At 42.9% G+C, this 24,899-nt stretch overlaps 1 protein-coding gene across 2 annotated transcripts in view; it reads left to right on the top strand.

The window, feature by feature from the left end:
* Nucleotides 1–837: 837 nt before the first annotated feature.
* GLI3 (GLI family zinc finger 3) overlaps nucleotides 838–24,899 on the top strand; it is a 215,801-nt gene continuing 191,739 nt past the window's right edge. For both annotated transcript variants that reach the window (XM_055806548.1, XM_005232952.4), the window contains exons 1-2: nucleotides 838–1,237; nucleotides 15,761–15,923. In XM_055806548.1, coding sequence (XP_055662523.1) covers nucleotides 15,800–15,923 — 124 coding nt within the window. In that variant the 5' untranslated portion in view covers nucleotides 838–1,237; nucleotides 15,761–15,799. The remainder of the gene's footprint in view (nucleotides 1,238–15,760; nucleotides 15,924–24,899) is intronic.

The raw sequence follows: 24,899 nt of genomic DNA, 5'->3' as shown, positions 1-24,899 counted from the left end.
AATGTTCATTTATGGTTTCTCAGATTTTTTTTTTAATACCAGGGGAGCAAACTGTGGGACAAGAAAAAGGCAAGGTGTCTTGTCAGGATGTATGGTTTCCCGAAGGATGGACATATTGGAACAAACAAGTTTTGGCACCCTAGCTCCTGCTGTTTGTGCACCGCAGCGTGCATGGCTGTGATGTGCTCGGGGGGAGGATGGAGCCCTGTTCTGCAGGCTGCAGGCCGGCGGGGCCTGGCAGGGAGGGTGCTGTGGCAGGAGGAGCGGCGAAGGCACCGCCTTCACCCTTCCCCTCGCCCAAGCGCTTGCATTTTTCCCCGAAAGCGCTGGTTTTCGGTGTCACATGGCTTAGGTGAAACTTTCCTTGAAGTCTGTCAGTCAAGTCACCCCGCGGAGCTAGAGCAAGCGGGACCCTGGGGAGCCGCAGCACACGCACAAGTACCGGAGGGCACGAGTGTCCGTGTCCGTGACCCTCCCCCCCCGCCCAATGCCCTGATTTTCTGGGTGGCTGGGGAAGGCGCCGGACTCCTCGCGGCGGGAGCAAAGGGGGGTCCCAGCGCACCGGTGCGCGAGGAGCCGGGGCTGCAGATGCAGGCTGAGCTGGGGGATGGAGCGGGGGAGGAGGAGGAGGAGGAGAGGGAGGAAGCCGACCCGAGGCGGAGGGGGGCCGCTCCGGGGGGGGGGGGCGCCGTCACCCCGCTTTGCCTCCCGGCTGTGGGCGGGGTGTCGCCGCCTTCGGGCCGCCGCCGGGGCGGGCCGGGCCGGGCCGGGGGGGATGGCGGGGGAGGAGGAGGAGGAGGAAGGGGGGAGCGGGGGTGTCATGCCGAGAGCGCGCGTCGCAGCCCGCCAGGCCGCGGCCCGACCCGTACCCCGGGGCGCAGCCCGCCGCTCTCCGCCGCGCCCCCAGGCAGGCGGCCCCGCTTCCCGCCGGGCCCGGGGCAGCCGCGGCCCCGGCAGCAGCCAGCCGCGGCCCGGGCGGGGGAGAGCAGGGGGGAAGGAGAGCGGAGCTCTCTCCGCCGCTTAGAGGAAGGGGGAAGGGAGGGGGGAAAGTTTAGCGGAGGGTGTTTGAATTAGGAGTTATCCCTAAAGAGCCTTTCCCCTGCTCTGATCCAGAGGGCAGCCCTGGGAAGAGGGGGCGGCGGCGGCCAGGAGCCCTGCAACATCTGTAAAACTTGCAGGAGGCGACGGAGAGGAGCGTGCGAGAGGGAGGAAAGCGAAGGGACAACTTTTCCGACACGTGAGTATCTCGGCGCGGTGTGTTTATTCTCCTCCTTCGGTGGCTGCGCTGAGCCAAAACAATGCCGGGCGGCAGGGCTGGGGGGGCAGACGGGCGGGACGGGACGGAGGGGTCCCCCCTTCCCTCCGAAAAGTGTCTAATACCAGGCGGTGGATTTAGCATTATTATTTTTTTTTCCGGTTCCCCTCCACTTCTTTTTCTCCTCCCCCCCCCCCCGGCTCTTTTTGTTGAGCCAAATCGGAGATGTCAGTCAGTGCGGGTGAGTCAGAAGGGATCAGATTACAAGATCACTGAAACTGATGTGGGATCCGCGCACACCCCCCCACGGCGGCAGCGGCGCGGGCTGCTCCCCGCGGGAGGCGGGTAGGGATAAAACAGCCACCAACAGCGCCCGCCGGCCCTCCTCTGCCGCCCTTGTCCCGTGTGTGCCCCGCGCGTCCCCCCTCCGCCCCGGGAATGCCCGCCGGCCGCGGCGGGGGCCGGCTCCGCTAGCCGCGGCGGGAGAGCGGCTGGGGGCGAGCCGCGGCGGCCCCGGCCCTCGCCCATGGGCAGCGCGGGGGCTCGGCGGCAGCGGCGGCAGGTACGTACCCACTTGGGCGAGAAGTTCTTTGTTCCCCGGGCTACTTTCTCGTCTCCCCAGCGCTCCTTCCCCGCTCCCGGGCCCCCTTCCCGCTTCCCGAACTTGGAGGCGGGGGGCGGCAGGGGGGCAGCGAGGTGCCTAACCCCCAAAATGGCAGTCACGGAGCGCGGGAGCGGAGGCTGCGGGGGGAGGCGGGGGCAGCCGCCGCTCCGGGCCGGGCCGGCGGGGCTCGGCCGGTCACGTCCCGCGGCGGAGCTGCCGATTTGCGAAGGGCAGCTGCTTCTTTTTATCCCCCCCCTCCTCCTTTTTCCTCTTCACCCGCCCTCCCTCCCCGAACAACTCCCGGGCGTTTTCACGCCCGTGAGGCGGGCCGCAAACTTCGCCGGGGTAAAGGCGCTGTCACATCTGGCGGGGTGGCGGGGCGCCCGGGGCCGGGGGGTGCGGGGGCGGCCGCGGCTCCCCACGGGCGGCCTCCCTGAGGGGAAAGCTGTGTCCCGGCCGGGTGCGGGGGGTGCGAGCGCATTTTCCATGCGGGGGGCGTGTGCGGCGCGGCGTGGGGCGCCCGTCCTCGCTGCCGCCGCTGCTGTTGGCACTGGGTCAAGCGGGGCGGCCGGCGGCGGGCCGGGCTGAGGGCGGGAGCAGCGGGGCGGCGGGCCGCGCTGAGGCGGGAGGCGCGGGGCGTGGGGGGCCGGTGGCGGGCCGGGCCGGCAACCGCGGCCCGTCCTCGCAGTCGCGGAACTTTGACGGGTCCGAGGAGGAGCGCAGCCCACGGTGGCCGTAGTCAGCCCGTAAAGCCGGGGTGGTGACACAGCTCCCGCCCGCCGCCGCTGCCCGCTCCCAAATAAATCTCGCACCACGTGAAAAGGTAAAAGGAAATCCCCGCCGGCCCTACCTCACCCCCCGAATTTTCCTTTTAACCGTCTGATGCGTAGTTTTGATCCGGTCCTGTGGGTACGTTGTCCGTGGCCTTCTGCCAGTTCGTATGTAGATATATTTATGTAAAACATTTTCTCCCAGCTCCTTGCCAGCTGTTCCGCATTTTCCAGCTGCCACTTCAGTTTGAAATGATGGACTGTACGGATCTCAAAGAGCCTTTTAGTCCAAGGTACGGATAGCTGTCCGTTTGATACACTGTGTCACGTTTTAGAGGCTACTTGGCTAGAGGAGCGTTAGGTAGCAACCCACAGCAAAAAACACTCCTCGCTGTCGCACCCCTGCTCCTTCCCGCTTGGTTTTCAAGGCTCAATAAACGTGATTTTTTAAAGGTTTTTTTTTTTTTTTAAAGCTTCAGTGTGCAGACTTTATTTCTTTTGCGTGTGCTACAGAAAAACTTGGAAGCGAAAATTTTCAGGGGCCTGAGGGTATGTGGCTGATTAAATCAACAAACATTTTTCAGAGGGCACAGCTGCCCCTCTTTATAGGGCATGATGTAGGTACCTGTTTTGAAGCTGTTTAAATCGGTGGAATAGCAAGAAATCACCAAGTTTCTCCGTCTTACAAAATTGTTCTTGATGTGGTGTTCAGCGAGATTACCGATTGAAATCTGCAAGAACCGGCCTTAAGTAGTTTGAATATTTGTGCAATTGCATTGTAATTTGGAAAGGTGCCTCACTGATTGATTCCTATAATTATTTCATTTAGGTCCTTTATTAAAAATTAATAACGATCTGACAGTTTCTTAATTACATATGTCATGATTATTTTGAAGGAAGACGAATGCAGCGTTTTAAAAGTAAAGTAACCTTAAAACGTAAAAATTGCCGTGCCTGCACTACTATTTCGGTTGAGGAAATATATATTAAAAGTAATGGTGAATGAGTTTCACAATGTAAACTGTAGGCAGCCTCCTGAGAGTTTGTTTATATAATGAAGGTTTGGGTTTAACTACTGAGTATGTAAATACTTTCAGCTTAGTGTATAGGCCAATTCTAAAAACATAAATAATAGTAACTATGAGAGAAGGCTATTTTAAGGGGGAGGATTATGTGATTTTGAATGAGTAAGAAGAATGAGTAAGAAAAGGACTCCCTCAGAGTGTGTATATGTATTGTTTTAAGCAGCAGTGGAAGTAAAACTGGCTTGAGGTGCCTAGATGAATGCACTCTTGCATTCTGCTAATTGCACGTGGTTTTCAGTAGGACATGCTGTTTTCCAAAGCTTTTCTGTGGAAGTACTACAGAACAAAGACATCACCTGTGTTTTCCTGCTTAAGTAATGTTTTTGGCTTGAGAAGGCATGCAGTGGCCCAGGCAGTGTTTACTGCTACAAGTAATCTGCAGTTGTGAAGGATACCTTGTGCATTTTCAAAACCAAAACCACTTTGTAATCAAGAAATTATAAGTATCGATGGTAATTTCAAAAGAAAGTAATTTCTGTTGATTTTGGAATTGGTGTTATAGGAGCCAAAACACTCAAGTCTTGAGATAACATTGTAATTTGTTCATTTTGCAGATTACTTGAATTTTTTAACAAGATAAATGTGTGCATTTGATACTGACCCATAAAAGTTCCAGTTACGCTTCCTGCCTTTTTTGGGAAAGCTGTTCCATTACCTGCACTCTGTAGCATGTTTGAATTTCAGCCTGCGAATTCCAGAAAGGAATGGTATATTTTTGTGTTGCCAGGTGTTAGTGAAAGGTTAGTCATCTTTGCCTGATAAATAAGGAATCTGATGGTTATTAAAGCAGGATTTATTTGGAGTTATGGAAGGAAGCAGTTTAATGATCGGTGTTGCGTGCACTCATCTATATGGAGACAGTAATGTACAAAGAAAAAGCAGACTTGAAGGAAAAGTGAATCAACGAGTCATGAAATCCTCAGGAAAACCTTAGTAATGGAATGTTAATGCTTTTAGACTATAGTAGATTACCTTAAAAGTCAGGCTTTTCTTCTTTATGCAATTGTTGTAAATCCCTAGCTAAAGAATACTTTGAAGAAGGGTTTAGTTTTTCTGGCACTCATATTCTGTAGTCATTCTGATTGTTTTGGAAGAGTCAAGAAATTTTCTGCCAACTTGCAGTTAGGCAATTAAAATGCTGAAATGGCTACAGAGGAAGCTTTTTATTCAACAAAAGGTTCAGCTGTAATAACGATTTCAAGTTGTATTTTAACCATAGGTTTTATAGACATCCTCCCTTTAGACTTTGTCATTTTTATATGGGAATTGATTTGTTATACTTAAAAATCAAATAAAATGAGACAGAATAAACAAAAATAGGGCCTGGGTACTGCTGCAAACTTTTCAAGTTCTTGCAGTGCATTTTTCATCTTTACTTTTATTTGATAGGTCTGTGAAATAGAGCTGTAGACTGGCAAAGACTTTAAATGAAATTTCACACTTTGATGATTTTTTTTAAACTTTGATATATTGACAGCAAAAGGAGCTGCAAAGCTTTTATATAACTTGAGCAGTAACGCCAAGCAGCAGTCAAACGTCTCTATGCATTTGTGTTTAACTGCAGAAGAAAAACATGTCCATGGGCAGTAGAGGGTTCTTATCAACTCCCTAATCCCAGATCCCAGCAAACCTTGAGGGCATGCCTCAGATCTTGCTGAAATCATTGTAGACTCTCACAGTTTGCAGATTAAGTATGCTATGTGTTCCTGGCTCCAACAACAGTTTTATGAGCTCACTAAGCTTCCTGTTTTAAGATCCTTTTCTGAAGTTTTTAGGAGCTGCTAAAGGCGATGCTGTCTATGGCAAGTGGTACTTGTTAATTTAGGGACACTTTGGATATTTCATTCTGTCTGTCAAAACAGCTAAAATTGCTATTTTTGCGTTGGAAGTCGAGTTGCACTGGAGGGAAAAAAAAAGAGCTCCATTAAAGAGGGATTCTGTTTTAACGTGTTTGTCAGTACACAAGGTTACAAAGTTTATACGAGGCTTGATTTGTTTTATAGGGGCTTGACTTTGACTGGGCTCTTAAAAAGGAGACTTTTTCAGTTGTAATTCTGAGTACAATGCAGCTTTTAGTACATAATTTCTGAGCCTCTTTTAACCAATTGTATTTGTAGCAGCTCATTAAACATACCTTTGAAGTTCTGGTTCTCCTTTAATTTTCAAAGAAGGGAAAATGTATTCTGCCAAGGGTGTGAATTCAGTGAATCAGGTAGTTAACCCTGGGATTTGTTGACCCTTCTGAAGGGATGGTTTTGCACCTCAAATTCAGTGTCCGATCTTCTTTTCTAGCTGCTAAATAGTTAACTCTTATGTTTTATTCACTGTAATCATGTTTATGTATTTGGTGTAATAGTTTTAATTAAAAAGGAAAATACTTATTGTCCAACAACATGTGTCATGTTATTCCCAAGAGAACTTGAGCCAATTTTGTGCTAAAGGTTATTCAATGAATGAAATTTTGAAAGCCCATTTGTCAAGGTACTGCACGGTTTCTGTTAGTTTTCAACCCCCAAATTCATTGTCTGCATGGCCCAGTCATTAGTCATCAGTGTATTAGTGCTGCCTTCAGGCAATGCTGCCCAGCACTTCTTCACACCATTATAACTCTAAAAGTGTACTCTGCCGACTGGTAGAATTACTGCTCTGATTTCCACTTGGCTGGGTTTGAGGTAAGTCCCCTCCCTACCTTCCAGCTCACTCTAATCCCTGCTTTCTTTTAAGGCAGCTTTCTGCAGAGATTTAGGGGAAAACTTTCTTAAAGGTTGTGCTGGCATCATACTGTGGTTTTGTTGTGGTATATGCTGTGCATACAAATTGTACCTGCGATACCTTAAATGTATTAAATTGGCTGCTGATCTGAAGAGTTGGTTTCACTCTCTTTTTAAGAGCAAAACAAGAAACGAGACAATACGTTGATTTGAAAAATGCCTGCAAAATTATTTCGATTACAACAAGGGATGTACTAATTGGGATAGAATGCGTTTGTCTCTAAATAGTTGCTGGGTGTCAGAACTGATAATATCAGAATCCACTACCAAGAGGTCTGATTGAATAATTTTCTTAGCTGAAGTTTCCACTCTAATGTCAAGTTATTTTTTGCAATCATTGCCAAGGCAATTAATCTTTTTTTTTTTTTTTTTTTTTTTTTTTTTCAATGATGCTCAAAATACCGCTCTGTTCTTTTGGTATCTGATATTTAGGTCAGGGCTAAAGGACCCCAGTAACCTTTTGGTGATGTAGAGCTGAACATCCCCCGGCTATGTTTGCTGCTTCATATGATGCTGTTTTCTTTACATACAAATCTATTACTGTCAAGAAAATCAACAGTGTGTAAAGAATACTTCATCCCACTGCTGAGTGAAGCCTTCATTAGATAGGATGTATGAATACCTGAAACCAAATAGTCAGAAACACAGATCAAGTTAGTGTCACTTCAGTACCATGTCTGCTGTTCTGAACCATGTATATTAAAATGAAATCTTAGTGCTACCGATTCTTAACTAACAGGAGGTGGTTCGGTGTGGTTTTGCTTGACCCCTCAAAAAAAAAAAAAAAAAAAAAAAAAAGGATGCTTTTTCTTGGGAAGTGAGACAGCTGTATAATTCTGTGCTTACACTATTTGAACAGGGTCAGTGGATTGTGAAGTAATTTATACTGCAGCAGTTCAGAATTGTCCTGTCATTTTTTGTCACAAAAATGTGAAGGAGTCATGATGCAGTTTTACTACTGCTATGAGACAGGTGTAAAACCTAAAGTAAACTGTAAAAGCTGGAGATAAAGTTTTATAAAGTACCTTTCACACTTGAAGTTCTTCCTGGATATATGGAGCTCTTTTACGTGTTAAAACATCTGTGTTGGGTTAGAACGTGAAATTCTGGATAAAGGCATCCTTTAACCTGAGAGTATGCTGAGAAGATAAACAGGCTTCCAGGAATGGGACTGGTGATAAAAACATGGCACTTTCAAAAACAGTCTACTTGACTTCTTTAATCTTGTTTTAAAATGCTAATTGTTAAATATGGGATACAGTCTTGTCTTCTTTCATTTGCATATCATAGGTTGGGAACAGAAGGCACATCTTCTCAATAAATGTATATTAAATATGTTCTTCCTTGAGCTCAGTTCCTGTGTAGATTGACGTTGATATATAGATCTAGTTTTGATTCTAAGGAAACTTTCATCTGTTTGGATTGATGAGATAAAGCAAGAAGTGTGAAGAAAGTGGTCATGCCATTGGAATTCACGTTTAGCTCTGGTGCTCTAAATTAGAATTTTTCTGCATTTTTCTGTGGCAGTTGCAGTGCCTTCTTATTGATGAACTAAATAAATTGTGATGCAAAGCACACCCATTACAGATGTTTGTAATTTGCTTTACCAAGCTGTTTGTCGACAAACTGGCAAGAAGGGAAAGAAGAAAACATCCTGCATCATCACCGTAAGTGGTCCTAGTGCTAATAACAATATCAGCAGAGGAAGTTGTAGGCTATGTTATCAACACAGCAACTCTTGCCAGTCATTCTCTTCTCTGCATATCCCTGTCCTTCCAATCTTGAGCATATGAATGCTCTGATTCAGGTTCTGTGTTTTACAGAAGGAAGTCACTGTGCTGTTATTTAAGTTTGTTTTGGATTTAATGCTGCTGATTTCCTGAAGAACGATAGGGGCAAAAACCGAGTGTAGGCTTGGTAGGGAAGTTGGAAGTGTCACTGCTCATTTTAAACTATTGCTACAAACATTAAAGTCCACAGTAGATTTCCCTCCCCCCCCCCCCCCCCCCCCCCCCCCCGTGCTAATTCTTTTACAGCTAATCTTACTTTGACATAATTATTAGAGTTTTTCCTGTTGCAGAGTTTGAAGCACAAGGACACGTAGGACTGCAAACCAAGCAGTAATGCAGCTTACTGTGAATTTTCTAGCAATATGAGGCAGTTTAAATGGCCAGAGTTCTGGTTTCTTAAGGGTAAGTGCATTATGGGTTTTAAACCCATCGCCCACCATAAATATATTTACAGATTTGGAGACTTGAGAAATATGTGGCACTTCCTATATTTTAAGAAATAACCTTTGTTCTTTCCATTGTCTGTGTTTAGATAGTTTGTAAGAGAGTCAAAATGAGGAGTAAAGGAACCCAAGACCATGTAATTAAAATAACAAATGCTTAGATGTAGAGTTAATGACCTGGTTTGTTTGTTTGGTTTTGGTTGTGGGATCTGGGTTTTTTGGGGGGGGTTGGGTGTTTTTTTTTTTTTTTTTAGTTTTTGTTTATGTTTGGGGTTGTGGTTTTGGTTGTTTTGGTTTTTTTTTTTTTTCATTTTAAAGTTCATTTACTCTAAAGGCTCTTGGATAATGAATGGTTTATGAATTTTTACCTCAGAGGATACATCATATCTGAAATGTAAAGCCACTAAGATGTGTTGTAAGTTCTGACTCTGAATCCCTCAGCTTTGTGTTGGGTGTCCCCAAACAACTTTTGTGAAGGATGGGCTGGTTGGATATGGACAGTTTGACCTGAATCCTTCAGTGTTTTTATCCATTAAATTCTGTTTACTGGGTAGAAACTATGAATCACTTCTTTCCTGGCAGAAAGCTGTTTTATTTAGATACAGAGGTTAATCTGTTGAAGTAATATTAAAAACATTTAATTGGGGTTATTCTTAACAGCTTTCTAAATCCTGTAACAAAAGTGGAGATAATCTACTTCTAAGGGTATGTGGGTGATGTGTATTGAAAGCAATTGAGGTGCTGCCTGAGTAGAAAGTGCCACTTAGTGATCTTACTCTGTGTTTTAAATATTTTCAGAACTTTTGATAATCCAGTTTATCTGTAACAGAAGGATGTAAGCAAATGTAATTCCTCTGGAGTCAAGCAATTACTACACTTGATCAGTAGTTCAGTGTATGCTGTAGAGTAGTTTCTCACTTAGGATCTTAATCACGAGGATACTAATAGCACTGCTTTGCCTAGCTGATTGCCTTTGTGTTTGTGATCCTGCATTATTGTTGCCACAAGCTATTTAACCTATCAGGAACAGATCAGATCATCATTAACCAAGCTTTAGGTCTAGTTGTTTTTCAGTCTTCATGGGGGGAAGAAATCAAAGGAATGTAACACAGGAAAAGACAGCAGATAGTAATGAATTTGGAAAGATTGTATTAATACATGTGGTGCCCTGTAACTTCGGGTATTTTTTAATTTCAAGCAACAAATCCACCTATCTGATTCTGTCTGGGAGGTTGTTGCTTTTTCTTTTTCTCTTCCTTTCTAATTTTACTTTGCATTTGAGAACAGATTTAGAAGTATGCAGTCAGCAACTAGTGCAAATATAGATTATGTGTGTAATTTGAAGGGAGATAAGTTTGCAAAGTATAAGATACCTTTTTTTCCCAACCTATTAATGGTTTGTTGTGGTTTTATGTATAGTGGATATAAGACTATTATTTGTGCTGTTTGTGTCGGTCTTAATCCTGTTGTGGCCAGTTGTCTCAACAGGGAGGAATCTGAAAAAAATTTGCCCAGGAGCAGTTAGTGGAGGCTGCAGAATTCTGGTTTAGCTTACAAAGAACTGAGAAAAGATAAAACTATTTTAAAAAAACGTGTAATATTTAGAGTAGTTCCTATGGCTATTATAAAAATGGTGAGATCTACCAAGAGGTTAATGTGGCAACTGGAAGATAATTCTTAAAACGTCTGAGCACTTGTGTATTTTTCAGCAAGTGCTGTCAGGGTAACTTAGTGCAGCTTTGCCAGCAGGTTTGATGGAAAGCAATGCTGAAATCTAGGTGGATTTTGGAAGTTAAATGTACCTGAATCAAGCCTTTATAAATCAGTGTGAAACAGCTCCTGTATAATAGCTTAAGATTGTCTCATGTAAATTTTGCATTTGAATGTATCTGAACAAGACACGTTTTTTTTTTATCCTTAAGTGATCCCAAGGAACAGTGTAACCAGTTTTGATAAAATTGATAAAGGGTCCTATATGGTTGAGAGAGACTGTAATTTCCTGATTGTTCTTCATGTCTCCCCTTGTGTTTTTCACTTTCATACAGTTGTGCTGTTCAAGATGTATTGTATCCCCAAAGACTGCTTCCAGTAGTGTGGATCAAAGTAGTACCTATGAATGCCCTAACTACCCAGAGTCTTTTCTGAAAAATTAAACCTGCTATGTTTGCTTGCACGCTGATTGGGGTACTCTGGTTGCTGATGGCAATCAGGATGAACTTCCCTACCGCTGATGTAATGATGATGAATGCTGTGACACTGCTATTTCAGACAGCTCTTCTCAGTGGATGCAAACCACTTGTTAATGAATTGAATACAACTACAAGCAGCATCGAATAAAACAGGAAAAGGATTTATTTATTTACTTATTTATTTTCTATGTCCCCAGCACATTAGAAGATATCTCCCTCAAAAAATATAACAAAGGCAGGAGAAGGTTTAAGTTCACAAGAAACATAAACCAGTGTAACATGCAGATTGAGAATTTTAGATACTAATTGCTGCCCAAGCAGGACTGAAGCACGTAGTCTTGTTGAAGTCAGTGGGCCTATTCCTGTGAATAAAGATTTGTATGAGCTGATCTCTAAAACTAATGTATGCAATATAAATGCAATGATTTAAAAAATAATTCAGAGAGGAGGAGCACAGAGCTGAAGATTTCTTGGAAAATCAAAGTGTATGTTCAGAAGGGGTCATGTTTCCTGCTCTTCCAGGCAGAGGGCTGTTCCACTGGTTTCGGTTGGTTGGCACTGTGAGTAAATGAACAAAAAGATTTTTTTGCTCCCCAGTATATTAATATGATTATTTTTACTACTGTGAGGCACACTTTTATGACCAGCATACATAAGGGCCGGAAATTATATAATTTCAAATTGCTTGAAAGAATTTTTTTGTTTGAAGTACGCTTCCAACGTACTGTCATTTGTTGAAACTCTTTTTAAAAGAGAGAGTTTTCCTCATTTAACTAGTTCATTCCAGTAGCTTGTTCCTAAAATTCCTCCAATTTAATATGCAATTGGTGAAAGTTTACATTTGTGGTGTATAGAGACACACCTGCAGGCAGGTTACTGTTTTGAGAGGGATTACGTTTAAAATGGGGATCTGGAATTAATTGTGCAGTGGGTTCAGGCTTTAGGGAAATTACAAAAGGTTCAAGCATGGTTGAATGGGAAAAAGCCATGAATGTTTGCTTTCAGGAAGGAATGTTTATCCCTCTATTTACCTATGAAAGTTCAGGCTTTTGCCCATATACTATTATAGCATTTTCTTGCCATTCATATGCACATGGAGATGCTGTATAGCTGACAGAAGCTAGCTTTCTGTTTTTTTGAAAGCATTGCTCCTTGCTGCAGAATATTGTTTCAGGCCTGGGGGCAGGAACAGGGAAGTCACTGACCCACATGCTGGGGACAGCCGTGTACACCATAATATAAACCACTTTGTATTTTAATGTGAGGACGTCGTCAGGCTGGCTCGTTTTTGGAATGCTTTTTGATAGGGGTTAGCAGACAGTAGAAAGAAATTGTCATACTGTCCCAGATGTATGTTTGTTGGGTTTTTTTTGTAGGCTGCAATTCTTATGTTTCAGTACAATTTTTGAGAGAAAATAAAAATCACAGCCAAAAATAAGGGGAATTATTCTAGAAGATACGTGTGTCTGGTTTGTGGTTTCAACTTGGGCTTAAATTTGTCTTCAGGAAGAAAAAAATGAAAAGGTTTTTGGGGCACCATATTGATTTCCAGTTGACCGCTTCCCTATTGGGCATGCTTGGCAAACCATACCAAAACATGTACCTCTGATTATTAGTCCTGCTGTCTCTCCTGGCTTTCCTTACTTTCCCAGCTGTGCATCCCACCAGGTAGTTGGTATGGCACTGAGCGTAACTGGAGCTGCTGGAATTCTTGCAGATGCCCTTGCCACATGTGCGGGTTGGGAGCGGAGGATGGAAGGCACGGGAGGAACATCTGCACAGCTGGAGCCGATGGCTCCTTGTGGGGGGTGTAGAGCCAAGTAGGAAAGTCTACTCTTGTGGTGTTCCCTCTTACACACTGACATGAATAAAAGCAGCCTTCTGGATGTAGACTAAGCAGAAATGAACCAGAACAGGTACCAAGAGCAGATGTTTATATTAGCTCATGGCCGATTCTGCAATTTTCTGACCAGAAATTCACTTTAAGCTGCTCCTTTAGTCCTCTGTTCTGTACTGTTGTCCATGCTAGGTAGCGTAAAACAGGAAAGTGATAGAGAGTGGTGGGAAGTATGGAATTATGTCTACTAGTCTTCCATCCATTAGAGAAAACAACCCCAAAGCACCCAAAATCTCATTGGTAGGCTGTTGGGGAAAGAAAAAAAAATAACCGAGAGAATGGATGGCTGCTAGTCTGAGCAGCCCTGTGTTGCGCTTGAATTGCAGGTGATCCAAAGATGCTTCTTAGGAGATTAAAGCTGTGTTAACTCCTTACACTCCTTTCATCTCCTTTCTTTTCTGAGCAGTGGTAGGATCAGATTGTAACAGAGGTCCTATCTTGCCGTGGTGGAGATAAGTGAGGGCTTCTTGCTCCTCTCTGCACAGGCAGCTGTGTAACAGGCAGTGGTGGAACTGCTGTTAATACCTGTCATCATTTTTGTCACCTTTGTCTAAATGTTTCAACTCTGCTGGCCTTGTGAAACAGGTGGTAGAGTATGTGGCTTCTTCCTTTCTTGTCGAGTAGGGAGCATAATTGTTTTCTTTCATGATTTTTAGCCAAAAAAAACAGGCTTGAGAACCAAGGACGGAACAAGATGGGGGAAGTTCTGCAGCTTCCCCTTCCAAGCTCTCAAAGTCAAACTCTAATGTAAATGAAGATGCTGCTTGAATAGCAGAGTTGGCTCTTAGGAGGCAAAACAGAAGAAAGATAACCACAACTGAAAATGTATAGCTTTTAAAATTACTTCAGAGATAGCATTGAAAGTTATTATTTTTAGAGAACATTAAATAACTCAAAGGAGGGTAGTCAGAGCACAGAATGGTACATTGGACTTACTCATGTAGTGGCTGGAGGCTGGGTAGAGGCAGGTTTTGGTGTCCAGTGTGGCCAGGGCTCTACAGTGGAAACAAGCATGTTCTTGTCAGCGTGGAGTGAACAGCTTCGCAGCTGTGCCAGCCTCCCATAATTGCTGCTAATGCAAGGGATTGAAAAGCCTTATGTATGTATATCATAACTGACCAAAGCTGTGGGTGCTCTTGGATGAGGTGTGCAAGGGGAAAGGGGGAGAAAGTGTGAGAAATTTGGAAAGGTGCTACTTACAAAGCTCATATGAGATCTTTCCTCAAGGAGCTCTGTGCAGTGCTGGCTACAAGTGAGGCTGTTGCAGGTTGAGTATGGTTAGATCTCTCCTGCGTCCTATTTGAACACACCTGACATTCCCCTTTGTGTTCTGGTAGGAAGTCATTTTGCAGATCACAAGAGTATTTATAGCACTTTCAAAGGCAGATCTTGAAAGTACTTTACGGTGGCAGGCAGAGCTTCGTTTTTCCTGGTTTTAGCAAGAAAGAAACTCAAGGGAAGAAAAATGCCTTGCCAAAGGTTAGACCAGTAGGCCAGTGGCAGAGAGCGTCTGATATCTAGTCCAGTTCCCTGGCTGTGCTGCCTAGCTAAATAATGATTTGTTTAGTGATTGAGCTGTTCTTTGATCCCTACTATATAACAATGAGGCTTTGGAGGGGTTTATTGTGCTATTAAAAAGAACTCCTACTAGGGAGGTGGGAAGAGGAAGGTTTACTAGACAGCTGTGTTTGTGATGAATTGGCTTTGTAGCCTTTTTTGGGGGTGGATTTTTTGTTTTTGGTTGGGTTTTTTTGACTGTCAGAATTGGGCAAACAATGTTGCTAATGTAATTACACTTCATTATAGTTTACTTTGTGGCTTGTTTTTTATTTAATTTAAATGTTGTTCTAGAACACTGCAACTTCCTTCTATTTCAGACCCCTTTAGCTAATGACTCGGTGCTCCTCAGAACTGAAAACACTCTCTCTTTATTTATTATTATTTTTTGTTGTTGTTGCCTAGGATTGTGTTGAAATTACTGAGGTACCCAGGTAGTTTAGTTCTAAGCCTGGTGTGTGCTGAATATTGGTGATTTGTGTAAAGCTTACTGGGACAGACTGGTGTGCATCAAGCTAAGCTGCAGACCAGTGCTTGGAAATGCTTGTGTTCTTTACAGCCCAAGATCCCTGCAGTCTTGGGGCCTGGCATGGGTACACTGCTGTACAAGCAGCGTTACCCTTTCAGAAGCTTGTGAGCTTCTTGGGATTATGTCAGGAATGTGAAAGCTCTGAGAATAAGGAGAAGTGATCTGCAGGGTATAAAATGAATGTATTACTGGAGATGACATACAACAGCCAGGAAAGGCAGAATAACCAGACACACACCTCTGCAGAGTTTTCCATTTTCAGCATTTTCCTGCAAAAGAAGGCGATCTCGTTATCTGCCACTAGCAATATTTGCCTTTCCCCGTGGTTTTCAGGTTGTTGCTCCAATGCACTTTTGTTTGAGTTAGATTTCTGAACAAACAAAGTGAGAGGTGTTTACACTGGTAGGACAAGGTGTAGAGATAGACAGGATAATTCTTGCTGCAGTGTTTTCGGATAGCATGAATGTTGAAAATTAAATATTTGGCTTCTATAGTCAACATGAAGGTCTGTCTGGGTTTCTTTTGCGTTTGGAACAATGCTGTAGACATAGTATAAAAGTACTGGCTTTTTTCCCTTGGGTCCATTAAAACCCTACAGTCTTGAAAAAAATGGACCTACCCATCAAGCAGCGTAGTGGTTTGTGATGCTTATTCTCTTCAAAGGCAAATATACTTATTTTTGGTGTTAGTGTTTCCTTAAATTCCTCAGGAATTCATGCATGGAAACATGATTTGATGGGCATCCAGAAATGGCCTGTGGACCGCTAATTCAGTTGTGCTGCAGGCTCTTCTTCAGGTGAGAGGTGTGAGAGGTTTTGGGCTGTGCTTTCCAATAGTATTTAAAGTTTGTGATTCTCTTATTTCATTCAGGTATTAGTACAAGGAGAGCTGAAGTAATGAGAAGTCATCATGGAGGCGCAGTCCCATAGCTCTACCACGACAGAGAAGAAAAAAGTGGAGAATTCCATCGTGAAATGCTCCAGTCGAACAGATGTCAGTGAGAAAGCTGTTGCCTCCAGCACAACTTCCAATGGTGAGTAACAGCAGGGATTTACTAGCAGCCAAACCTACAGTAATTTTATGTTCACTGCATTCCTTGTGAATTGAGCATTTGCACCTGGATCAGTGTTTGTTCTAAGGAAAGGCTAAAAAATATGAACTAGGGGGGAGGGTGGTGAGGTGGTGGAAAGTGGTAGGATACAATAAGGCCTGTTTTGGCATCAGGCATAGTCTTTTTCTTCCAGATGTTCTAATTTGAGATGTAAATGTGCTAAGTTATTTATTATAGGAAGTTCCTGTTTTTGGCATTTTGGAAATTGTCTTGATTAGCCTGACAGGGCTTGCGAGTGCTTTGCATTTGGCCATTGAAATCTCTTACACTAATTAGATAATTAGTTATTACGAAAGAGACAGAAGTAGCTCTGTCAGAATTAATGGCAAAGGTTTTTTTTTTCTTCTCTTCTTTTACAAATAAACTTGTTCTTTGCAAAGAGCTGCCCCCACCTCCCCGAAGTTCTTTAATGGCTGGGGACAAAACATCAAGCTAAGAGTGTGTCCTCTTGTGAATTCATTTCAAAGTTGTGAATGTACAGGCTGTAGATTTGCAAAAGTGGAGTAATTTGTTTAATTCTCCCCAGAGATTACCTCACTTGATAATTTTACATACTCTCTGCCTCTTTGGACAGTGTGTAATCCCAGCCCTGGCCTTTTTATTGTAAGAGGTCTGAGCCTGTTGGTCTGTACTAATGCAGGAGTTTTGCATTGGGAAAGAAAATTGCTTGAAAAGGTGTGGGCAGAGTTTAGACCTGTGGATTTTGGGTAACTGCAGATTAACTGTTGTTTTTTGCAAATCAGTTGAATAGTGGCTCAAAACAGAAGACGTCTTTCTGCATATTTTGGAGTCCTGGTGTGTTCCCGGCAAAACATTTTCTGTTCACCCTTTTTGCTTCCATCATGCTCACTCATCTGGGCTTGTGGTCCAGGTCAGGTTCTCACTTTGATATCTTGAATAAATGTTTTTGCTTTCTCAAAGAAACATGTATCTCTCACTAGACTAAAGCAGAAAATACATGAATCCTACCGTCATACTAGAGGGGAAAGAATCTCTTTGGGTCAGTAAAAATTAGATGGCACATGTCCCAGTATCCTTCTGTGTGACTGAACTTCAGATTCAAAGCAAACTCAGCACCTGCTGACCTACTAGTTGAAGTTGATCCCCACGAGAGTATAGAAACTCTTGAGCAGCTATGGAAAAAGTTGCATCAGTTTTCTAAGGCATATGAAATTAGATCCTCAGCTGGTGTAAGTCAGCATAGATCCGTTGCTGTCAATAGAATTACAGTGGTTCACATTCGCTGAAGAGCTCCTCATTGTATTTTATCCCACCCCCCACCCCCGATAATAGGATTTTCCACATTGGCCCAAATTTTCAAACAGATGCACGCTTAAACACACATGCATATTCTTTGATGTGTCGGGGGTTTGTACTCAAACTCGATATTGTCACATACTGTTTGGGCTAGCTTTAACGTAATTGTAAAGCTTTTAGATTTAGAAGGCTGAAAGCAAATACTTTTCTCCCTCTATTCTACCTATCAGCCTTAGCGGTAAATATTAGTTCTTAACTACCTGCTTCATCTAGGTGGTGTATGACTGCGTGTCAGGGGCATCAAACTCCTAAGAGATGGAATAATTCTAAGTCTAATGAATGACTAGAAATTTTTGTCACTGGAATTGTCTCTTATTGATGGAATGAGATGCTAATGTAGTACACATCCTGGGGACTGAGGCTGCATTTGGTTAAGGTAATGACAGTTACCTTTGTTTTCAGTGGATAAGGGTTGGTCTTGTTAGTCTTTGTATTTAGGGAAATTACCAGGATCTGCAAGGTTTGGGTTTCTGATCCACCTTCACGTACAACCAAGCAAACTTTTCAGAGATACAGGGTTGGGTTTCAAAGGGATGAAAAATTCCATTCCTTCCTGGATATGAAAATTCTCCTCTTAGTGTAGAGGATCCATGGAGCATGTACCAAAACAAATACTAATATGAAGACTTTAGGAACTTAAACATGAGTTTTACTATTGCAATGTTTTAAAAGTTTTGCGTCTTGCAGATGTTATTGTCATGATAATGAATTTTGGTTACAAGGACCAATTTGCATGAAAGCTGGAGCTTATGTGGAATTTGCATCTTTTGTTCTTTAATGCTGGAATGAGTATTACTACAGGAACATCATCAGTTGATATAAGACACCACTCCTACAAAGCATGCAGCTTTTGTTGATTCAGTGCCTCTTTTTTTGCAGAGGGCTGTGGTAATGTTAAATGGTTGTGATTTGCATTTGAATGCTCTGTTAAACAAGGTAAGATACCCTTAAAAATAACAAAAAGACAGAATGATCCTTGCTGTTTTTGTCAGAAGACTGTGCTGTCATTACAGAGCAACATCTGCCTATCATACCAGTGTCACCCCATAAGCATGTCTAATTTCAGTGCTTCTCTCCAGAATGACAGGTTAATTAGCAAAGTTTGCAGGGTAACATGTATTGAGTGGCAGCTGTCTGAGGTATGATGTAGAAACTAGTATTTTCTCAGTAGCTCTGCTGTCTTCTGAAGGAGTCAGAACTTGGATCATAAATAGATTGAAAGCTGTTAGTTGTAGGTTTTATGCAGAGCTTACAATCTTGAAGAAACAACTAAAATGCCATTTTTTCAGCAGCTCCCAAAAGTGAGGAACACGCCCAGGAGCAGAACCTGCATTAAAATGAATACTGAGTGTAGAAAACTTTTAAATCATGCGATGTGCAAACTTTATTGAAGATCCTAGTGTAAACCTAGGTGCAAGGAAAAGGAAATGGGAAAGGTGACCTGGAAGCTGGCGTGTTAACCCTAGCTATGCAATGCAAGTTATGAGGCACAGACTTGTGAGTGGCCCTTGGAAAGCATCAGCTGCACTGTAGACTCAAACATTAAGCAAGCATGGGCCATGGTTTATATGTTAGCCACTTCTGCTGAGTTCCTGTCATTACTTAATATGAAAAAGATTTCTGTTGCACTCGCCTAACTACAAACTCTGACTATATTCCTTGCACTGTGTTAGATAAGGGCCTGCCAGTGTTTCCATTCTAAACCCCAAATTTCAGGGATTTATAACTAAGCCATTAAAATGTGCTCTAGGCCGAAACATGTGGGGAAGGTCTTAGTGCTGGAGCAAATTAAAACTTCTTTTAAAATACATGTGATCAAAAAAGTAAAACAAAAATTTTAAAAATTGTAATTTGTAATAACTAATAAAAATCTTGGGTGCACTTTGATCCCCAGTGGGACTTTGTAATTTGGAACCCCTCTCGCATTGTTTTGAATTCATTTTTGCAAGCTTTTGATTTTTTTCTCATTTGTGTTTCAGTTTGTGTATCTCAACCAAACTAGATGCAGTTTGCTAGGATATGTTTCTTTGCAAATTGTCCCTTTTACTCCTTCTTTGTTTGACTGCTATATTTACTGCTAGGCTAATATGCAAGGAGGGAAAAACTGCTAAAGAAAACGAGATGTTAATTCACAAAAGGCTGTATGAATAAAAAAGTTTATGCTAGGGTATAAAGTAAGCTTACTTTTGTGTATTGTGTGATTTGATAACCTCAGGCTGATCTGCTTTGAACAACAACAAATAAATACAGTGTTCATGTCAGGACCATGTGACTGGTATTATATTGGAGTAATGAGGCCAGTGTCCTGGACTGCCTTGCTGCCATGGTGCCATCGTGTCAGGCCTTGACTCTCACATGTGCATCCCAGCCACTTTTCTGGAGACAAAGCAGAAAGGCCCTATTCTCTACCATGTTGGCGCGTGGATTTAGGTCATTGTCCTCAAAGCTGCTGCACATACACATAGATTTCTGTCAAGTTGTGCAAGGAATGGCTTTTTGAAGAGAGGTATCCATTGATAAACTCATTAAAATGAGTTCTGTGCTCCCCTTGGAGAGCCTTCACCCAGGTCATGAAACCTGCTTTGCTAGACCTCTGTTGGATAATGTGGTACCTCCTGTAATTTTAGGTAATCCCAGGATTAAACCCAAATCTTCAGGTGAACACTGTAGAGGTTACAGGAGTCCTCACAGTGACCTGCCTTGCTGAAGTGGGATGAACGCCGACATGGAGGCTTGTTCTTGACTGTTCCTCCATGCTGCTCTGCTGGCGAGCACCAGGGTTGGCAGGGCGAGTAGTGTGCCTGCTCCTCTGCCACCATGCCTTGCAGCCTGCTGTATGAGCTGTTGCTGAGATCAGCAGTGTTCTAAGTCGGTGTGTCAGGCTGAGCACCGCAGTGCTGGAGCAGAAAACTCTGCTTGCTCCCCTGCCTGAGCGGCTGTGCCGCCTGCGCTGGTGCAATGCCCTCCTGTCCCCCAGCACGGGGAGTCACCAGCCCTCCTGAGTCCCAGCATTGCAGTAGAGTCTTGAACTCCGGTCCAGCAAGTACCCAAGCGAACGCTTCACTTTAGGCACAGGAATAGCTCTGTTGGCCCTAACGTGGGTATTTGCATGCTTAGAATTAGGCAGTTGCTTTAATGCTTTACCAGGCTGGCCACTTTGACTCTATGCTCTGCTTTGTAGGTGAATCAGATTTATTGTTAGAGTACCTCCTAAGAGGTGTTGACCAAAAAACCCCACGCTAAACTAACACAGCCTGCGGCTATGTGCAATTTATTTTTTTCACTTAATCAGTGGCATGGTTATAATTATTTTTTCACTTTATTTTCTAAAAAGTACAGGGAATTTCTGTGAGGGCTAAATTAATGCTTTTACAAGGCAAAGCTGCACTTTGCAGCATTGCTTGGAGAATGTTAGGAGGTTGTAATACTGTGTTCAACCCTGATTTATATACTGTTTGGATTGTGAATTTTGTCAATGACCAAAATGCATTCCTCTTTTGCACATTTTGGCTCTAAACTGATGTTTTTAATGTTGCATTAAAACAATGCAGTTATTGTATAGGGACTCCTTCAGTGTCTGACAGGCAAGCACTTATTTTCAGTTTGATGTGTTTTGTCTAGTTTTTGACCCCTGAGCTTGTTCCAGTGTAATCTGATATTTCTTATTAACCTATTACTCTGCCTTAAAAAAAAAGCTAATTATAAACGTATGCAGGTTGTGGACTTGACTACCTTTATCAGAATCAGATAGTTATTGAGAACATACTTTAAAGTGATAGAAAGCAGAAATTATTATCTTAATGATGATGTAACTTAAAACTGAGCTTGATAGATGAATAAATGAGAGGAAGTTCATGCATCCACTTTGATTCTTTCAGAAGAAGAGCCAGCTTCATCTAGATCTCCTTTTTTTTTTTTTTTTTTTTCTCCTTCCCAATGGTTCTTTCAGGGTTGTATGAGGGAAGTATTTAGCAGTCTGCAACCCCAGAAGAGTCACATTTCCTGTTTAAACTTTCAGATGGTTACTTGTCCTGCTGCTTGCTTTCAAGCTCACTATAAAATAGGTGCTAATCATAATACCCATTCTTGGCCCCCTTGTTGGGTTGATGTGCTCAGGGTCCCGTTGAGAGGTCAGGGTTCAAAAGTGGTTGTTAGGTATTAAGAAACATTGCCTGTACTATTTTAGTGGTCTGCAAATTGAGTCCCGAATTGATTATGAGAGACCTGATTCTACAAAGTGATAGGAGATGCCCTTCTCCTGTCCTGAAATCAAAGGAGATGGAGGGGCCCTCTTCACTTCTCATTTTCAGGTCAACGAGGGAACATCCTTAGTACTAGATATTGGAAGTGGTAACTTCAATGTATAGGATTTTTGCAGAGTTTGGTTTTTCAGCAAGACAAATACTGCAAGTACTTCTTTATGTGTAATGATGGCATATGGCAGCATGAAAAGTAAGGGTAGAGTGGTCATGTATGGTTGCTCAGAAAAGTAAGGGCAAAGACCTGAACTTGTAAGATTTTGTGTACCCTTCTGTTCTAGTTAATAATGGTGGCCAGGTCCTAAGAGGATAAACTAAAAGAAGGTACCTATCCTTGGGGAGGATAGGCTCTCCTGTTGCTTGGCAGTATTGGAAGCAAAAGTATTGGAGGTTGTAATTGTGTGAGGACTGTGTGCGTGTCTTGGTGTAGTGTAATCTGATGCGAGTAGCTGATTAAATATGTGTTCTTTTGCAGTAATGCACCCATGGTCCTTTATGCTTACTAATACAATTTCAGTCATAAAGTTAGGGTTTGTTGTAGACTGTAATAATTCATTCTGCCTGATACATTTTCCAGTGTTGTTCCTCAGTGAGCCAGCCCTGCCCTTACCCTTACTCTAAACCCAGTGATCTGCAAGTGCAATGCAGTATTGCTTCATTAATTCTCCCGAGATTTCCCTCCTTTTTTCCCCCCCTTCTCTCCCCTCCCTGCAGTAGTTAATAGCATAAGGGATATTAAATGTCAATCCTCCTGTATCCTTTTGAAAGTTCCAGAAAGAGATGATTGAGTGGCTTATCCCTGCAATCACTGTAATCAGTAAGTAATGACTTAACATCCTGCTGGATAACACGAGGTGGAATCGGGAGAAAACATTAGTTAGTAGCAGAAGCTTGCCACCTGGACGAGGTGGAGGTTAAATTTAGGGAATTATACACTGGGGAGTTTTTTCCTGAAAAAAAACCACCTCAAAACACCTAAGCAACCATAATACAATTGTACCTGGGTTTTGAAATACAGTCAGGAGCGATAATAATTTAAAAAGTTTAAAATAGGCCTCTGCAGTATGGCAACAGTACCATGCTCTGTAGCTTGTGCTTTGCAGGAGTCCGGTTTTGATCAGACCTCAAAAAATACAGGCATTATAGCAGTAGTGGGGAAGGGGAAGCAACGAAGAGGTTTGATTTTTAGTAGGAAAAAGGCTTCTGGCAGCTGAAGCTTCAGTGAATGATAGTGTAGCCTTCCCGAAAAGGGCTTGTGCAGTGCTGTTAAGTGCTGGTCTCTGGGGAAGATACCCTAAAAGAGGAAGGGCGTTCTAATAACCTTGCACTGCTGTGCCAGCCCGTGCCACCGAAGTGGGGAGGCTGTTTGGCAGCAGCACTGCTGCTTCAAGTGATGGCACCTTCCTCCCAGCCGCTGGAAATGGGTGTCAGCAATTGTGTGTGTGCCAGGTGGCTGGGGAGGATTGGAGTGGCACTAAAAAAAATTAAGGTAGAAAACTCTCCCATCCTGGGTCCTGAAAGAGAGATCAGACTTGGGAAGCTGCAAATGAAGGAGCTATGTGGAGTAGGTCTTTTTCTTGAAGCAAATAAAAAGAATTGTAAAAAAATATTCTTCTAATTGACTTAAAACCAGGCAACGCCTCTGGCAGGTGCAGTATTTGGCTTTACAGTTTAAGCTGTGTAAATTAAGGCAGTTGAAGTAATTAAATTGCTTAACAGGTTTTCAAATGGCATTCGTCCTTTCTCTTCTAGATGTTTTCTATTTCATATTTGTCTCCAGCTAAAAGGAAATAATCAGACATCAATGTTGCATTTGATTATATCCCTGCTCTGTATGTTTCTATTTACTCCCCGCCCCTCACCCCCCCCACCCCCCTTCTCCCCCTTTTTTATTTTTTCTTTTCTGTAAGATAGAAACCTCAGCTTCTACTTACATAGAAATTGTTACAAAACATATGCCAAAAAGTGGGAGAAGTTTGCTTAGAGTTTGGTGTATGTGATTAAGCAAAGAAGGTACTGCATTGAAACTACATTCTCTGTGTTCTTTCCAAGCCATATCTCACTATTTTGGGGTGAGGGTGGAAGGAGAGGGAGATGCATTCTTTTGCCATCCCAACTAAGAGAATGACATGGATTTTATTGCTGTGTTATTATCTTATTTCCCATTAAAAGTCTTTGCCTTGGATGTGTACTGCAAGTGGTCACAATTTAATTTGCAGATTCTGTTTTTGTTTGTAAGGCTGGCAATTCAGAAGAAAGTTGATTTACTTGTAAATGTGATCTGGACCTAGTGATGGATGTATATTTTGAGTGCACTGAGGCACTTTGGAAAAAGGAAGTGCACAGGAAATACTGGGTTTTGTTTAGATGATTTTTAAATTTGGCTTGTAAGGCTTTGTGGGTCAGATTATCAAAAAGCAATTCCTAATCTTGTGCCTGCAACCAGCTGGAGCCTTACTACACGGGAGCTGTGTGTGCACATTCTTTGCACATGCCAACCGCTTAAAATATGCGGGTTTCCATTCATTCGGTACAACTTTTCATGCGTGTTCCACATGCAGCCAAGTGGAAATGCGAAAACTTAAGTCCCATACATGTAGTAGCTTGAAAATGCACCCAGGTGTCCCAAACTAAGGGGGTTTCTTTTGTTCTGCTTAATAGGACAGATTTGTACTGGTAGAGTTTTTCCTAAGATGAGATAATAAATTGCTGAAACTTAAGTTAGTGTTACAAACTGTGTGCTCCCTCTCTTGCTCTCTCTCAGTCCCCATCATGTGCTTGCTTTTCTCTTCCAGCACAGGGGTACATACATAACAACAGAGGATTTTGTGGAAAAGTTCCTTCTGGGCTGACCGATAGTGTTTTCCCCTCCTCCTGGTCTCTCTCTTTTCTTTCCTTCTTTCTCTCCTTTCTCTTCTCTCTCTTTTCTTTTTCCTTTTTTTTTTTTTTTTGTTTTGTTCTTTCTTTTAGTTTTCAGAAAGTTGAGGTCTATCCCAATTATTAAATCTTCAGAGACCATTCCCACATGGTTCTGTAAATGGTAGTTTCATCCTGAGTTCTTTCATCTCTTTTCCTGCTCTCCTGGCTTGACAGTTGAAAAGGTCTGACTGTGCCACACAATGGTTTGATTGGTTTCTCTAGGGGAGGCTTTACCCTGCCTCATCATTCGCCAGGCAGGTGGACCAGAAAGTCTCTTGATTCTTTTGTTGCCTCCCAAAGTCTGAGGTCTTTGACTGAATAAATCCTCCGTCATGGGATAATTTGCTAAAAGGAGACTGAAAGATGCGAGAGAAAAGCCTCACTACTTGGGTGCTGAATTAAT

The sequence above is a fragment of the Falco peregrinus genome, chromosome 5 (assembly GCF_023634155.1).
Source record: "Falco peregrinus isolate bFalPer1 chromosome 5, bFalPer1.pri, whole genome shotgun sequence".
NCBI classification, from domain to species: domain Eukaryota; kingdom Metazoa; phylum Chordata; class Aves; order Falconiformes; family Falconidae; genus Falco; species Falco peregrinus.
Note: the sequence above shows the minus strand (reverse complement) of the source record. Positions and strands in the feature narration are given on the sequence as shown.